This window comes from Primulina huaijiensis, chromosome 12, assembly GCF_012295235.1.
Source record: "Primulina huaijiensis isolate GDHJ02 chromosome 12, ASM1229523v2, whole genome shotgun sequence".
In the NCBI taxonomy this organism is placed as follows: domain Eukaryota; kingdom Viridiplantae; phylum Streptophyta; class Magnoliopsida; order Lamiales; family Gesneriaceae; genus Primulina; species Primulina huaijiensis.
Window position 1 is genome coordinate 2,792,266 of NC_133317.1, and position 15,969 is coordinate 2,808,234.

At 35.4% G+C, this 15,969-nt stretch overlaps 5 protein-coding genes across 9 annotated transcripts; 3 read left to right on the plus strand and 2 right to left on the minus strand.

The window, feature by feature from the left end:
• Nucleotides 1-1,669: 1,669 nt before the first annotated feature.
• Nucleotides 1,670-3,971, plus strand: LOC140989217 (WRKY transcription factor 55-like). Its single transcript, XM_073458360.1, has 3 exons — nt 1,670-2,179; nt 2,868-2,999; nt 3,431-3,971. The coding sequence occupies exons 1-3, from the start codon at nt 1,689-1,691 to the stop codon at nt 3,903-3,905; spliced, it is 1,098 nt and encodes a 365-aa protein (XP_073314461.1). The 5' UTR covers nt 1,670-1,688; the 3' UTR covers nt 3,906-3,971.
• A 982-nt stretch (nt 3,972-4,953) lies between these two features.
• LOC140989337 (transcription elongation factor TFIIS-like) lies at nt 4,954-8,131 on the plus strand. 2 transcript variants are annotated; one of them, XM_073458537.1, is made up of 3 exons: nt 4,954-5,054; nt 5,615-5,789; nt 7,068-8,131. In XM_073458537.1, exons 2-3 carry the CDS (start codon nt 5,640-5,642, stop codon nt 8,052-8,054), a joined length of 1,137 nt encoding a protein of 378 aa, XP_073314638.1. In that variant the 5' UTR covers nt 4,954-5,054; nt 5,615-5,639; the 3' UTR covers nt 8,055-8,131. The 2 variants fall into 2 exon arrangements, with proteins under 2 accessions (XP_073314638.1, XP_073314639.1); XM_073458538.1 differs by having other exon boundaries at nt 4,963-5,054; nt 5,578-5,789.
• Nucleotides 8,132-8,818: 687 nt separating this feature from the next.
• On the minus strand, nt 8,819-9,778 carry LOC140990099 (uncharacterized). Its single transcript, XM_073459677.1, has 2 exons — nt 9,271-9,778; nt 8,819-8,928 (listed from the first exon to the last, which is right to left on the minus strand). Exons 1-2 carry the CDS (start codon nt 9,776-9,778, stop codon nt 8,819-8,821), a joined length of 618 nt encoding a protein of 205 aa, XP_073315778.1.
• A 94-nt stretch (nt 9,779-9,872) lies between these two features.
• On the minus strand, nt 9,873-13,061 carry LOC140989576 (uncharacterized). Of its 4 annotated transcripts, XR_012177511.1 has the most exons (4): nt 12,881-13,061; nt 12,283-12,481; nt 10,241-11,956; nt 9,873-10,067 (listed from the first exon to the last, which is right to left on the minus strand). XR_012177511.1 is itself a non-coding variant. In XM_073458844.1 (3 exons), the coding sequence occupies exons 2-3, from the start codon at nt 12,371-12,373 to the stop codon at nt 11,157-11,159; spliced, it is 891 nt and encodes a 296-aa protein (XP_073314945.1). In that variant the 5' UTR covers nt 12,374-12,414; nt 12,893-13,061; the 3' UTR covers nt 9,918-11,156. The 4 variants fall into 4 exon arrangements, 3 of the variants coding, with proteins under 3 accessions (XP_073314945.1, XP_073314943.1, XP_073314942.1); XM_073458844.1 differs by having other exon boundaries at nt 9,918-11,956; nt 12,283-12,414; nt 12,893-13,061; XM_073458842.1 differs by having other exon boundaries at nt 9,918-11,956; nt 12,893-13,061.
• A 1,259-nt stretch (nt 13,062-14,320) lies between these two features.
• LOC140989503 (small ribosomal subunit protein eS27y) lies at nt 14,321-15,354 on the plus strand. Its single transcript, XM_073458708.1, has 4 exons — nt 14,321-14,429; nt 14,533-14,634; nt 14,712-14,740; nt 14,967-15,354. The coding sequence occupies exons 1-4, from the start codon at nt 14,427-14,429 to the stop codon at nt 15,091-15,093; spliced, it is 261 nt and encodes an 86-aa protein (XP_073314809.1). The 5' UTR covers nt 14,321-14,426; the 3' UTR covers nt 15,094-15,354.
• Nucleotides 15,355-15,969: the final 615 nt, after the last annotated feature.

The following is a 15,969-nucleotide window of genomic DNA, read 5'->3' on the forward strand; positions in this document are numbered from 1 at the left end:
TCATAGTTGAGATTGTGAAATTTCATTAGCTTGAGCTCAAACTATATAAACTTGAGATCAGATGAAAAATTGACTTATAAATAGTTGCTCATGAAAAACTCTATTCAAGTTCATAAATAAAGCTAGAGCTCAAAAAATAACTTAGTTTGATCAAGTTCATATCGATTCTGTACGTATGACTCTTAAATTAAATCCACTATTCTCACTTCAAGATGTTTAAAATAACATATGTAACTGACTTATTTCCATCCAAAATGTTTATATTCAAAAAAACATTTATGAAATTAAAGATATAATAATTTCTACTAAAGAAAAATGACGCGATTATCCATTGTGGGCTTGATTTGATGCTATTTGTCTCTAGAGCTATAAACGAATCAATTTGGTTCGCGAACTTTCGAGCCAACTCGATAATTTTTTATTCGTATTTGAATTTATCGAACTTGATCCGAACTCGATACGTTCGAACTTTTCGAGCCGGTTCAATAAATATTTGATTAGTATTCAAATTTATCGAACTCGAACCGATATCAAACATGTTCGAACTTTTTCGAGCCTAACTCGAGCCAATTTATTTTGTTCGATAATTCGCGACCTTTGTATTTATTAATATAATTATATAATAATATATATGCATTCATGCTTTTGAACGTTTTGAGCTTTCGAACATTTATTGTCAATCCTAACTATGCGAACAATAGTTTAAATAGTTTGCGAATATGTTTGAAGATTTCGAGTCGAATTCGAACAAAAAAATTAAAAACTTTCAAGCTTCGAATCGAGCTTAAACTTGAATATACTTAACTCGAGCCAAATTCAAACCTTAAAAGTTTTACTAATATTCGACCCGAATCGATTCATTTACATATCTCAATATCTCATTGCCTACCTCATGGGTAGATCCAGTCCAATGGCAAAAAAGGGTCAACATCGTTTTTCCCGTGATAATGGATGCATTGATTCATGTAAAAATATAGAAATTATCCCTTTCTTGCCATTTGTTCTATCCACACCGTCGAATGAATCTCCTTCTACATCCCCACTTTTTGTTTTTAATATTCTGGCGATAATATATAACATTTTATTTGGGATAAAATTAAAATTTGACCATATAACTGGATCATTAATTTTTATTTTTAGTCCAGTAAATTTTCAAATTTAGCTTTAGTGTTGTAAGTTGGTATTTATTATTAATTTTAGTCTTTTTTAAGATACGATACGTTAGAGATGTCAGTAATTTTTTATGTCCTCTTATCAAATTTCGGCACCACATCAACGCGCAATTAAAAAAAAACACTAAAAATGAGAATAAGCATATTTACTAGACTAAAATTGTAATTTAAAATTTTAAATGCCTGAAAATGGAAAATAATCCACATACGATGCTAAAATTGAAATATCCCGGTACACTGTTGAAGCCAAGTCTTCTCGTTGACTCCTTGAAAGGAAGACGAAAATGGCCCAAGAAATAACGACCATGACCGAGTCATTATTTCTTAAGCTTCTTGCGTATTGAATACATGTAAATACTTTGAATATTTAGTTTAATTTCCATAGGCAGTAACCCAGAAACATACTGCATGATCATGAACCCGTTTTCCCTCTCATATTATTTATACATTCGATCGCAAATATGTTTTCCAAATCCAAATACAGAAAAACTAAGCGAGAAAAACAAAGTACTGGAGATGGAGAATTTCTTAGAAACAATGATTTTACATGGGTGTAATTTGGCTAAAATTCTTGAACATAACTTGCCAAATCTAGCAAACCAACCAGATATTCTGGTGAAATCATGCGAAGAAATAGTTTCTGTATTCAGAAACGTGAGAGAAACAGTGCTTTCTGTGGGGCAAATGGGTGTTCAAGAGCTGCATGGAATCGGGATTGGAGGGGGGATTCGAGAGCATGCAATGGATTCGCTTGATGCTCGAGCAATCGCAGGAGTTGGAAGCGCGTATATTAGACACGTCGATGACGTGCCGGAGAGCGGTGAAATGAAAGGAATGCCGCTTCATGATCAACGGCGGCAGCGGCAGCTGTGCTTGGAGTTCATGATGTTCGGTGAAATGAGCGGCGTAATTGGAGGGGATATAATGGGTGGTTCGAGCGGAGGAATTGGCGGACAGACTCCACTGGATTTCAGCTCAGCTTCCTCTTCTCAGACACAGGGGAGGAGGTGAGCAACCTTAATTTTTCCAAAATATGAAATGAATAACATAGTTTCATCTCATCTTTGATTTATTTATCTAGCAAAACTACAGTAATTTATTATAGTATTTTATGTTATTCAATATATATATATAAATGTCAAATGCTATGTTTCAACTTTACTGTCTGGAACTTTTTAGATTTATCCCTTCTTCATTGAACTTTTCTTCTTGCGTGTTTTGTTTCTGCATGAAACCATCATGAAAATTGTTTTACGCAAAAAGACCAAATATATGTATTTTGGTATTCCGAAAAAATAGAACTTTACATTGTGATTTTTCATCATTTTCACGTTTTATAAACTGAATCTTGGCTTTCCAAGCTCAAAGCTGACATGAAATTTATTAAACATTTGAGCTTCGTTTGCTCTTTTGGATCGAGTAAATAAATATTTATCGTCTCTCCCAAATTAAATAATGCAAAATGTTTGGACTCGTATTTAGATAATTTATATATAATAATAAGGTGACATGAATTTATAAATTGGAAAACATGAAATATTACATATGAACAATTTAATGCATACATATTATTATAAGTAGCAGACATGCATGCAATCCCACATTGAAAGAACATTTTATCAAATAATAAAACTCTAACTAAGACTTTGGTTTTTCTTCCTAATTAAATACTTGAGTTAATTAATTAAACCACAGGAAGAATGAAGTTGACAAAGTAGTGAAAAAGGTAGCTGCTCCTCAAATGGGTAACAACGAAACTCCGCCTGAAGATGGTTTTAAATGGAAGAAATACGGTCAAAAAGAAATCTTGGGACACGCCTATCCGAGGTATAATTATAATTACCCCCATTTACTTATAATTATATTTATTTATGATATTAAAATATTACGTTTATTACATTTTCTCGATTGACGCTGACGTAACAACAAATAGCAAAAAAAAAAAAAAAAAAAAACACACACACACACTTGCACGACAAAAATTATATAATTTTCCATGATTAGTCGTGATAGATATCTTCCTAACATCATTCAAATGCTTTTCTATATTTATTGGTAAAAAAAGTTATCAAAAAACAACATTCCTTTATTTTTATAAATAATGAAATTAAAACGGTTCTTTATGGAACACACCAACTAATTATTTTTCATATAAAAATCATGCAATTAATCTGTGATATTCATTTTTCAGTTTGTCTCAATATTTTTTAGTACTTAAATGAATTATTTATCTTTTTTAAAAGAAAATTTAATTGCAGGAGTTACTACATATGCACACAACAGAAACTACGCAATTGCCCCGCCAAGAAGCAAGTCCAACGACTCGACAACGAGCCCTTTGTATTCGAGGTTACATATCGAAACAACCACATCTGCCGCGTGCCCTCCGCCTCCGACGCAGCGCCGGTTCAGTTCCCACCCTCCACCACCGCACAGTCGCCGCCACTGCCACCTTTTCCTACATCACTGATGGCCACGACTCAGTTTCTCTCCACGAATATCTTCCGACACCTTGGAGGTGTTCCTGCTAGCTCCGGCGGAGTGGAGGCTGGAAGCAGCGGCGGTCGCGGGCAGTTCCACGAGTTTCAGCAGGTGGCGGATATGGCCGATGCGATGTTTAATTCTGGTATCAGCAGAAGCAATAGCATGGATCTTATCTTCTCCTCCCTTGATGATCATAAGTGGGACTTTGGGACTACGGAAGAAGCTAGTGATTTAATCAAAGATAGATAATAGATATTGGTGAATTATATTACATACAAACAAATACTGTCGAATATATGTACTTAAATATCCATAATTCATGGTGCAATTTATTTACTTATAAATTTTGAATATTAAAAAAAATATTCTTCAACTTGTCGATTGCCAATGATGATTGTATTCAATCCAAAATTTGAACGCTATTTTATATAAACTCGTAACTCGAAAAAAAAGAAAAAAAATAATATCGGAATAATTTTAGTTCAAAGTTGTAAAAAATAAATTTTTTATTATAAGTATGAATCGAGTTAATCATTCTCCTGATCTACTCAAGAAAAAGTGGGTAAATTGTATAGCCGATCAATATTTAGAAAAATGAATAAATTTATGGATGATGAATAAGTGAAAAAACTCAAAAGTGAGTAGAGCTTGAAATAAAAATGAAAAACTGAATTTTTTTTAATCTATAGTGTTTGATAAAAAAAATTAAGTTTAATGCTATTTTTTTAATAAAATATCAAGAATACTTTTAATTGAATGACACACATATCTTTTTTTTATATAAAAAGTTATTGGGGCCAGATTATCCAAGGATATTCTATTTATTTACTAAATGTCATAAACACTTTTAAATAAACAAGATTACTATGACCAACGTTGAGATTTTCATCAAATTAAGAAGAAGCTAATGCAAAATTTTAGATTAAGGAAAATGCAAAAAATGTTTTTATTTAATAATTAATGAAAAATCATGTTTTTTAAGGTTACAAACAATTTTATTTCAGTGAAATGAGTTATTAAAATTTATAATAATGTTAAATATATAAAATAATCGGATACTAAATTTTTGGATGGAATAAATATTCGTAAAAAATAAAAGTAAAACGTCCCATATATTTTTCTAATAAAAACCTCTAGTAACGAAGGATATTCAGTCACACGCGCCTGTTTTGTCAGCCGTCGATGAAGGATATTCATCAATCAATCTGCACCGTCGACTGAACAACACACGTGCCGCGACAACCTCTCGCTTTTGTACATCTCCCCAGAATATGCAGAAATATAAATAATATAAGATAACAAATACAATACACACGACAAAACAGACTGCAGTCTCCACACGGAAACTAGGATTTGGAGGCCAAGCTGATGCTGCGTGTGGTTGATTAGTCTTTTGAGGTTTGATTTCAGTTTCCCATTATTGTTTTCAGGTGTTACCGTTTGTTTTTACATGTAATTCTTGTGAAGATCTGTTTTTTTCCGGATCAAAATTTGAGAATTCATGTTTTCTACCTTATTTTATGCTTCTAGATTTGATTTCTCATGCCGGTTTTCAGTTTTCGTTTACATTTTTCCTGTTTTGAATGATAAGTTGTGTTGAATTCTCATGCTGGATCTTTAATTTGGTTAAATATTTGGTTTTTATGTTTGATGTTAAATTATATTGTTTAAGCTTCAGTTTACAGGAATTGAGTGAAATTATTGAAACTAAGGCCTATATCCTCTTGCATGTTAAACTTTATTCATATCCGTCAGAAGTGACACTTTCTTCCTTCAAGATCTGTTTTTTTTTTTTTTTTTGTTTTTTTTTTTTTTTTTTTTTGGTTTTATTTCGGGTTATGTGATTTGATATTTCGAGAACCAAGTTTGGATTTTTCAGCAATTGTTGAGTAAAGATTGTCTTTTTCTTGCATATTTTCAGAGGAATGACTTAAGCATCTGTTATGTTTTGCATGCAGAACTGTAGACAGAGATTGAGGAATAATGGAGAATGAGCTGATTGAGCTTTTTGAGTCAGCAAAGAGAGCCGCGGATATGGCAGATAATTCACCGGGAGAAGTGGATCGGTGTGTTGATGCGATAAAAAGGCTCAAGAAGTTCCCTGTCAATTATCAAGTACTTGTATCAACACAGGTGTTTTTCCTTCCCTTGGTATTGGTTTATTATCTTTTTAACTCTTTGTTCTTGTCGATTAATTGCCGGAGCATCAAATATGCAGGATAACTGTTTTGCTATCTCAAATCTACAAACTTGGAAGGTTTATTTAGTTGTATTCAAGGGGACATACCGTGTTAGTCAATTTTGATCAATCCGTTGTACGGATTTTAGAAAGTATCTATTCCAATCATTTAAGTTTCTTCAGGTAATTAGGAATGGGAAGTTTGTTTCCAAATGTGGACGTAATCTTTTTTTCTAATACCGTTAATCGTTATGTGTCTCAGCAGGTAACGTATAAATTTCCTTTTCACGACGAGTCGGTATTTGAAGACTTAGTACCACGAAGTCATCTTATAAGATCCAGGACAAAAAAGTTAGAAAGGATGAAGTATTGTAATTGCGTATTTTGAATGGAAATCACCAATTTTTCATTAATGCGGGAAGGGTTTTTCCAAAATTTTCAGATTTCCTGAATTAGTTATTTATTTTTCTTAAAAACCATCGATAGCGACCGTTATGTGAATGTCAGTGGAACTTAAATAGTAGCTTCCACGTCTTCCTTCGCAACCATTTTGGCGAGCCATGATTCAGTTACCACCACTCCAGGTTGTGGGTGCAAGACTCCCCTCCTCCACAGGGTGCCACTTACTAATACATGTTTGCGTAGATCTAATGGAGAAGGAAAAGGATCTGTTTAGTGGAGTGGACTCTAGTTTCTCTAAGACTCCCCTCCACATGGTGCACTCTAGTTTCTCTAGATCCATAATTTTAACATAAAGTACTGAAACAGTAAATGTCGATTTAATGGAGGAGGAAAAGGATCGGTTTAGTGGAGTGGAACCATCAGGTAGCAAGGGACCATGATGGGCTGCTGAGGGCGGTAGAGAACAAATGAGGGGAATCTTGGATTGAACATTGAGATGCCAATGACATGTTTCAAGAATCATTGTTATGGCTGTGCTCAAGATTGTTGGAAATTAAGGGTTTACTTTTTAAATTTCTTGGTGTAAAGATGGTTTTATCATTTTAGATAACATATTATTTTGTATCTCTTGAAAAGTGAATTGGTTTCGCTTTTGCAAGTGGTGTTCTTGTTTTTGCATCATTTATGTGCTGATGATTATTGAAGAGGGAATTGGATTCTCTTTTGTAAATATTATTCTCGTGTACACACCATTTATATTACAGATGAATACTAGTTTTATAAGATGATCCAATTATTTATTTTTCTTTTCTTTCTATTTTTTTTTTCAGGTCGGCAAACGTCTCCGCCAACTGACAAAACATAAAAGCGACAAGATCAAATCTTTGGCTTCTGATGTGGTTGAAATTTGGAAGGGTATAATTGTTAAGGAAACAATGAAAACCAATAATGGGAGTATTAGCAATGACAAATCTGTGAAAGCTGAACCTTCCGCTGGTGCCGAAACTAACGAGCACAAGAAGATTCAGAGAACAAACTCTATTAAAATAGAGCAAAAATCCATGAACAAACATGTGATGGTTGATAGTTACTCTGGCGCACCAAATTCTGACAAACTAGTGAAGTCAGAAATTACAGCTAGCCTTAAAAGTGAAAAAAATGAACTTGTCCAGAGTACAAAGAATGCAGCTGGAGAACACATGCAGGTTAACCTGAAAGTTAAAGAGAAAACAAGTTCTGAAATACGGAAACAGGCATCAAACCCGGTTGGCCCGCCAAAGCTTTCTTCTCTTGTTTACTGCAAAGATTCAACAAGGGACAAACTCCGAGAAATTCTTGCAGAGGCTTTGTGCAAAGTTTCTGGTGAAGTTGATGATGAATTCAGAGAAAAGGCAGTTGCATGTGACCCTTACCGAGTTGCTGTTCTAGTGGAGACTGCAATGTTTGAGAAATGGGGCAAATCAACTGGTGCCCAGAAGTTCAAATACCGGTCCATTATTTTCAACATTAAGGATCCACAGAACCCAGATTTTCGTAGAAAAGTCTTGCTTGGGGATATCGAACCTCATGCCATTACTGAATTGACGCCAGAGGATATGGCTAGTGACGCAAGGCAAATTCAGAATGAAAAAATAAAAGAGAAAGCATTGTTTAACAGTCAGCGTGGAGGGCCTCCAAAGGCGAGCACGAATGAGTTCACCTGTGGTAGGTGCAAGAAGAAGGAGACTACTTACTACCAGTTGCAGACGAGGAGTGCTGATGAGCCCATGACCACATTCGTAACGTGCGTAAACTGCAATAATCGCTGGAAGTTTTGATCCAACTTCTTGTAAAGTATGGTGCCAGATAGTGAACGCAATAGGGAGAGCTTATTTGCATCATTCGTTCTGGTCTTTATTTGTTTATTTTTTATGTGGTCTTTATTTTATAGGGGTCTAATAGATGTTTAGAACTGATATGATGCTGTAGAAGACTAAAAGTCATTAATGTCCGAAACTTAGGGGTAGGCTATCAAAATAAATAAATAAATTTCATATGTTTTTAATAAAATATATAAATTTTTCATGAACAAATAAGCTTTCAAATCAAAGATTCTCAGGCATGTCAGTTAACTGGCCAATGTTTAACTGCTAGAGTTGTGCCGATTATCGATTTCTTGAATAAAAAATAATATAAAACAGCAAAGATTATTAAATGTCTGGACTCAAATGTGTTTTCCTCATGTTTGGTCTACTCCATTTGAGTGCACTAAAAATAGTATGGTTTCCTACAGGTCTAGCAAATAATGCAAAAGAACATAAATATTTACACAACAAACTTCAGCGTCGATCCCCTCACGCAGAAAAAAAAAAGACTGAACTAAATTTGTCAGTTCTGAAGTATTATTGTCCTGCTGCATTCCAAACTACTGTTATGTAGCGCCATCCATTAATCTTTGTTCAGCAGCAATAACAGCCTGCTTATTGGTAGAAAAAGAAAAAGGACAGGAGTGGTTAATAACATTTTGGGGGTGCAAATGTCGTGTTTGTTGTGAACTACGTTACATATACATTTGTGTATGACAGAGATTGTAAAAGTCATTTCATCTCGAAACATCAATATCTCTCAGTTCTCGCGAGAGCTGGATATAATTGTTGGCTTTGGGGAACAGACCTGGTAACTGACTAAGAATCTTTGATAGCAGCATAATTCCTGGCATGGTCCCAATAAGGCAAACACAATGAATTGAAATTGAACGGTTGAAGAATCAAAACTATGTATGAACTCAACGAAAAGAAGCTTAATATATAAATATTTCCACAACTTTGTCCATGCCTTAATACACAAAAATATGCAACGGATAAGCAATGGCAGCATTAACATTCAAAATAGGGTGCATAACTAAATTGCAACATAGAAGAATTTACAATTAAAAACAGGGAACGAGAACAAAACAGACGAACATTCAGGCATGAAGATTATCTGAGGCTGAAATCTTTTGAACTTCATGAGGTAGATATCAAACTGTAGGCCTCCTGCACCTGATCAACACACTTGCGAGTTCTTTATACTCACATCTATAGTGCTCTATTGCAAAGCACAGCTGCCTTATGGCCTCCCTTTTCTCCTCGGCTCCATCTGCGATCAAGATTCTCTGCTGTCCCACCTCTTTCTGCAACTCCTCGATTCTTGATTCAAGTTCTGATTTTAGCTTTTTCGCTGTTTCAGAATCTGCATATAGCCTTGCGTTCTCAGATTGGAGGCGATGCACATTGGACTCCAATAATTGAATTTCGTTGCCGCGAAAACTTAGGTAAGCACTTAGTGCATGTAACTTGGCATTGAGCCCATCTTTATCAGACATAAGCATGTCGCATTTCAGTTTCAACATGTCAAGATCTTTCTCCAATGTGTCTATTAATAAATTTTTGCTGAATACCTCAGCCTTCACACGCTCAATATCAACTTGCCTATTGATTTCCTGTTCTTCTTGCAATTTTTCCTTCTCTATTACCTCAGCTTTGCATTTCTTGATCTCTTCTAATAATGATATACATTGCATCTGCAACTCTTCGGTTTTTGCATCATGGAAGGTCAGGAGTTCTGACAAATGAGAAATACGAGACTCTAGTTTGGATTTCTCAATAGCAAAATTTCCAAATGTGTTTTGCAGTTCAGCATTGAATTTTTGAATCTCAAGATCACGTTCAAATAACTATTTTGTATACTCTGTGATGCGATCCGGGTGAAATGGACGAGCTGGGTAAGGAGCTCCAACGGATCTGCTATCAAGATAATGAAGGGAATAAGAGCAAGGAGATATATATCTGTAATATGGCTTCAGCTGTAACCTGCACACAAGGAGATGAACTCGTGAATGAGAGTCGGAGGGGAGTCCGGCGTGGCCACTCCGATGCTTAAGTCAGTGAATGACTCAACAAAATACCAAAGTAACCAAGTGATGGTTGTGATATTGGTGTAAGAGTGTAGGCAATAAAATGAATTGTATATGTGAAGATGAAACCTGGTATTTATAGTAGGAGATGTGATGATGACCTCGTTCTGCGTGCTACCTACATTCTGACATGTCAAATCATACACTAGTCACATCCCGCATGTCTGACTTTGTCAACCACTTGGATTATTGTCAGAGATAGGACAATCGCCCACATACTATTCTGCTAGTGTACTCGAGTGCGATGCTCATATCGAGGTGGCCCGGTTAGAATGCCTACCGGGGGCTTATATAAGAGCCCGGACGTCTGGTTGCCCGGGGAGTAAAGCCTGGGCTTGCACCTGCCAAATGACCTTACTTGAATTCAATTAACCAAAAGCTCTGATACCAAATGATAAGAATCCTCGTACGAATAAATAGCAAACACGATTAAAATCGAATCGCGCCCTCTATTCAATAACGAGCAAGGATCGATGTGTTGTCCCGATCTTTTGAATCAAGTGTGTGTGTGATTTTCACCTCTAAACTATGAAAAGTTTAGCAACAAATAATCACGGAAAATAAACAACCGAAATTATAACGAACCTTCAAAGAACAAGCCCTTGACAATCCGCACAAGAACGATAGACAAACGCCACAAAGTTAAAACATTAATAAGTTTGATTTTGATTACAAAGCAAAGCTTTGAAAAAGTTTGAGAGGAAAACTCAAAGTTGATAAACTCAATAATAATAATGTGAATACTTGTGTTGATTTTCGTCCATATCATGTTTTAATATAAAAAAGATAACAATATCTAGTCTCCAAAAAAAATAAAACTCTAAAAAATGAATAAAATCTCGCAAAACCGCAAAGTACACGGACCCCGTGTAGACGTCCCTGCAGTGCCTCCTTAAACTTCTTCAGTCGTCCTCTCGTGATCGGTCCCTCTGGCAACTCCAAAGGATCCCATGCTTTCCTTGGCGCTCGATCACCCGTGTTTGCATCACTCATCCTGCAAGTCCATAACTTGCCTTTTCTCTGACTCTAACTCGGCTTCCAAATGGGTTATTTCCCTTTGAAGTTTCAAAGCCTTTGTGTTTTCCATTTCACTTTGAGCCTCGTAAAACTTAATCCGATTCTTAGCTGACAGGAGCTTAGCTTCCAAATCACACATTATGGCAGCGATGGGTTCGTTCTTCTGCAGTTCGCTCTTCAAGTTGACAATTTCTTCTTCTAATAACAGAAGTTTGTTGTCAGAGAACTTTACCTCTTGTTGATACTCCGAGATTTGCTTCAGTAGCATTTCGATTTCTGGGCGTTCTCTGATTTCTTTGCTGTTTGCTGCATATTCCTTCCTGGTCTTAGTTACAGATTTATGTTTCACCATTTTGCCAGAAGGAACTGAACTCAAGATCTCATTAGGAGACGAGTTAAATGATTCTGAATCAGAATCAGACGACAACGATGAAGATTTTGAGCCTTCGTTTGGAGATACAACAGAAATTTCACCACCAGAGCTTAACGACAAATCAGAATCAGCACATTGGCCTTCAAATTTTTGCATTCGCTGATCCTTAACTGGTGTAATCAAGTAGATACATTGATGGGAACCATACTGGTCATGATCATGCAATATTTCAGTAAACTTTGCATAGCGGTCAGCAAGCAAATGGTGCCTGAGGGAGATTTCCTTGATATGAGCAATTAACTCAGGCTGCTTCAACTGATTGTCAGCCATCTCCGACGAAAGTTCTTCATCGTGTTCAGTCAACAATAGCATTTCGCTGACCCTCTGATCTACAACTGCAACAAGGAAACCGTTTAGGATCTGCCTTACGAGTTCTGATTATGAGGCATTCCCATTATTTTTTTACAACCTATTTTTCTGAACAGGGCGAAGAATCTCTTTATGTGACTCGTTCATATAAAACAAAATAGTACTTAAAAAAATGATCATTTATCAAATTAATTAATTGGCTCTTTAACTATCCCAAGGATTGCATGGTATGTCCGACCCAGTTCAGGTGTTGGGGTCTGGGGAAGGATCCATCTCTGGATGAGTGAAAATTGCAAAAAATTTAATTAAAAAAAAATTAAAAAGATGATGAAAGCTTTGCTTGGATGCGTACCGTGGACATTTTCTGCAAGCCAAACAGAATTCTCCAGGCAAATATCGCAATTCCACCTTGGCAAATCTGACTTCTTCACCTCATTTGCCATGGCAAATCTGACTTCTTCACCTCATTTGCCATACCTACCCTCTTTGAATCAGGATATTGCAGGTGTTAAGGTTGTTATTGCAGGTGGGTGGAAGGCTCCTACTGATTTCTATGTAAATATGCAACAAACTCAAAATCAACCCAACGAAATCCAAATTCCCCATAAACCAACGTAATCGTGATTCGAGCATGTGAAGGTCCATACATGAATTCGTACGATCACATTTCAGTCAGTAAATCAAATCAAGAGAGTACAAATCTGAACAGTAATACAACAACTAAGCAACAAAATCCAGTGTAAAAAAAAAACAACACAAAAATTATAAAATCTGAGCATCAACGATCTGATTGGGGAAAAAATGGCCGTGATTGAAAGCATGCTAATCGAAAAAGGAAATCAGAAATGTGAATCGGATCATAAATCGGGATGAAATCACAGTAGCTAAGCAACAAAACCAAGTAATCTACAACAAAAAATGTGACCAAAGTATTGCATCTGTGAACTAACCTGAATTCGTACCTGAAATTGGAGGCCAATCAACCTAAAAGAAAGGAGAAAAACAGCAAAAAAAAAACTGAAACCGGAGCTTGCAAGTTGAAATGGATAATGAATTGCAGATCGGAAGAGAAGGAAAGTTGGGATTTGTGTAATAATAATTGGAAGGAAACAATAAGAAAAGGATGAGTGATAGAAGACAACTGAGAGTGACTGACTCTATTTCAAAGCAATAGAGGGGTGTTTGGGGGCAGCGTGCTTCCTGCCTTTATGGTTTCAAATTGTCCTTTGCCACTTTTACCCTTCAGATTTTGTGAAATTTATTTTATCTACCATGTATTAATTTTTAAAGCATCAATTTCCAAATATATTTCTTCTTTTTTTAGGGTTAAACATTATAACATTACTCTATTGTTGAGGTTACTCTAAACTCACGATCTCAGTAAAGCTGTGAGAAAGAAGAATGAATAATAAATAAATTTATTGACAAGGAATGACATTTTCATCAAGTCATATGCGACAAAAAATTGCATATATTACACGTGGACTCACAACATACGTTAAAAGACCGAAATGTGCAATAGTTTTGAAATCGACATATTAGCCTATTTATTTTATATAAGGGTTTTAGATTATTAGAAGGTGTTTGTTTAATTCAAGTTATTTGTTTAAGATTATTCATGGGTTCGAGATTTTTGGTTGTAAGATGTTTGTTCGTGGATTTGTTTGGGTTTTGTTTGTTTGGTCATATGTTTTACATTTTCATGTCTTCTTAATGGTTGATTATTGTGGATTTCTGGGTTATAGTGAATTTACTTGATATTAATACTAATTGATTCATCGAACAAATCTTGTTTCCTTAGATTTTTCTTACTTGTTTTGTCGATGGGTTTACTATGTTTGCCGATTATTGATTGAAGTTTGTTTTCTGGCCGAACCATAGATTATTGTTTATGTACGATGTTTATGGTTTATTGACGAATTTATTGTTTATTTCACTTTTTTTTTACCTTATTCCGTTTCTGAATGGTTCAAAAGATAACGGATCTAATAAAGTAATTATGGGGCCATCTCCAACGTTTTGGGGGCAGATCCAACGGTTTTAGAACAATTTTGCATGCTACTTAATTTTGTAAAAATATTTATGTAATTTTTTTTTGCTTCGTCTCCTCTTCCACAAAGGGAATCTGGTTAAATAACTTCGATCAACTCTTTTTTTAAGAAAATAACTTTCTCAAATACATTTGAATAGATCATTTTCTTAAAAAAAGAGTTTATCGAGATTAAAAAAAAATACCCCCTCCACATATACAATTAAAGAACTATTCAAATATTTTTTAAAATTGACAATGACCTATTAAAACAGTCTAAACATTTTGATTTGCAGTTTGGGCCATTGTTACTTTTTATTGGGCCATTAGACCTTCAAATTCATAAAATGGGCAGTGTGCCTTCAGGCCCAACAGATATATATAATATAGGTTCGATGATACCCTAAAGTGATTCTTTTCCATTTGCCTCCACGACTCTTCGCTTGCTCCTCATCTTCAAGATAAAAATGGTGATTTGCTGCATGACTGGATTGTATCTTTATTTTCAATTGTTTCGTTTGCAGTTGATTGATTTTTTTTTTTGTGATCGATCGATTTATGTGGCTATGGCAGGTTCTTTCAAACGATATCGATTTGCTGAATCCGCCTGCTGAGCTTGAGAAGAGGAAGCATAAGTTGAAACGTCTCGTCCAATCGCCAAATTCATTCTTTATGGTACCCTATTTAACCTCTACATTGTTTTCAATCTCCCGTATTTATGATTTTTAAAATTATTTATTTTTCAATTGTAGGATGTGAAGTGTCAAGGTTGCTTTAATATGTAAGTCATCCGTTTCCAATCTTGTTTACCTAAGTCTCAGATTTCCATATCGGTTTAATTTGATGAATGAAAGGTTTGATTTTTCTCTTACTGTGATTTTGTGTCAACTGTTGAGTATTTATTTTTTGCTTTCTCCAATCTTTATGCTTGAATTTCCCATTTCCAGATTATGTTTGAGTTGAAAGTTTTCACCTAGTGTGATTTTTTTCTCGGTGTGTTTTTACAGAACCACCGTGTTTAGCCATTCACAAACGGTTGTGGTCTGCGGTAACTGCCAGACGGTGTTGTGCCAACCCACCGGAGGGCGAGCTAGGCTCACCGAGGGTTGTTCCTTCCGGAGGAAGGGCGATTGAGAGAATCATGTACCCTCTGTTTTCGTTCTTGCAACTAATGAAAAGATTCCTATGGTTGGGTTTCTTGATTGAGAAAATGAAACATGGTTTTTAATGATTTTAGTCTTTATATGAGTTTTGTTATGCTAAGATTTTTGTAACAAATTAAGAGATGGCTGTTGTGTCTTTTTATTTAGCTAGTCTTTCCTTTGCTGAATGCCCTAATGTGGTGATTAACCTTTCAATTTTGTATGAAAAATTCCTGTTTTGATTCTAGGTTCATATTTCTGTCGCACTGATATTCTAGTGATTGATGGTATGCCGGTTTGAACTTTTGTTAAAGCGCTCTACTTTTCGATTTGCCACAGATTTTGAGTAACTTTGGTGATGAATCTTGTGGGTTACCTTTTAATAAAACTCATTTCCAGCACTTCCACTTTACCATAGTTTTTGCTGTGCAATCAAGCAGGAAATTTCTTTCTATCAATTATGGACTTATGGTATAGATAGAGTTCTAATGTCATTTTCTAGAGAATATCACTGGTTATATCTGCGAAAAATCTGTGGCTACTGTGAAGTAGGTTTTCTGCAGCTGTTAGATGATTGCTTTGGTTTGATGTTATCTTGAGGTAACATTGTATGAGCTAGCGAGGAAGCATGATTTAACTGAATTGAACTGATAATGCTAGAAATTTAGGATTGAACACACAGATTTGCGTGGTGTTCCCTGGCTTGCGTTAGAGAGACAGTGTTCCTAGCAAATAGGAGATATACTGGCCACAACGGAGAAGTGAACCAAGTGGTGGTCATATTGGTGAGTGTTTCGTTGATGAATAGATGTTTCCGCCTGTTTAGCCATTGTACACCCTCGTGTGCTTACAAGTTACAAGGTAAGCA

Excerpts from the sequence above, each read along its gene's own strand:
- LOC140989217 (XM_073458360.1), top strand. The coding sequence starts at position 1,689 with ATGGAGAATTTCTTAGAAACAATGATTTTACATGGGTGTAATTTGGCT. Across the intron at positions 2,180-2,867 it reads TCTCAGACACAGGGGAGGAG|GAAGAATGAAGTTGACAAAG; the intron begins GTGAGCAACCTT and ends ATTAAACCACAG. Across the intron at positions 3,000-3,430 it reads TTGGGACACGCCTATCCGAG|GAGTTACTACATATGCACAC; the intron begins GTATAATTATAA and ends ATTTAATTGCAG.
- LOC140989337 (XM_073458537.1), top strand. The coding sequence starts at position 5,640 with ATGGAGAATGAGCTGATTGAGCTTTTTGAGTCAGCAAAGAGAGCCGCG. Across the intron at positions 5,790-7,067 it reads AAGTACTTGTATCAACACAG|GTCGGCAAACGTCTCCGCCA; the intron begins GTGTTTTTCCTT and ends TTTTTTTTTCAG.
- LOC140990099 (XM_073459677.1), bottom strand. The coding sequence starts at position 9,778 with ATGCAATGTATATCATTATTAGAAGAGATCAAGAAATGCAAAGCTGAG. Across the intron at positions 8,929-9,270 it reads TGAGTATAAAGAACTCGCAA|GAATTATGCTGCTATCAAAG; the intron begins GTGTGTTGATCA and ends GGACCATGCCAG.
- LOC140989576 (XM_073458844.1), bottom strand. The coding sequence starts at position 12,373 with ATGGCAAATGAGGTGAAGAAGTCAGATTTGCCAAGGTGGAATTGCGAT. Across the intron at positions 11,957-12,282 it reads GCTTGCAGAAAATGTCCACG|TTGTAGATCAGAGGGTCAGC; the intron begins GTACGCATCCAA and ends TCCTTGTTGCAG.
- LOC140989503 (XM_073458708.1), top strand. Across the intron at positions 14,635-14,711 it reads CGCCAAATTCATTCTTTATG|GATGTGAAGTGTCAAGGTTG; the intron begins GTACCCTATTTA and ends TTTCAATTGTAG. Across the intron at positions 14,741-14,966 it reads TGTCAAGGTTGCTTTAATAT|AACCACCGTGTTTAGCCATT; the intron begins GTAAGTCATCCG and ends GTGTTTTTACAG.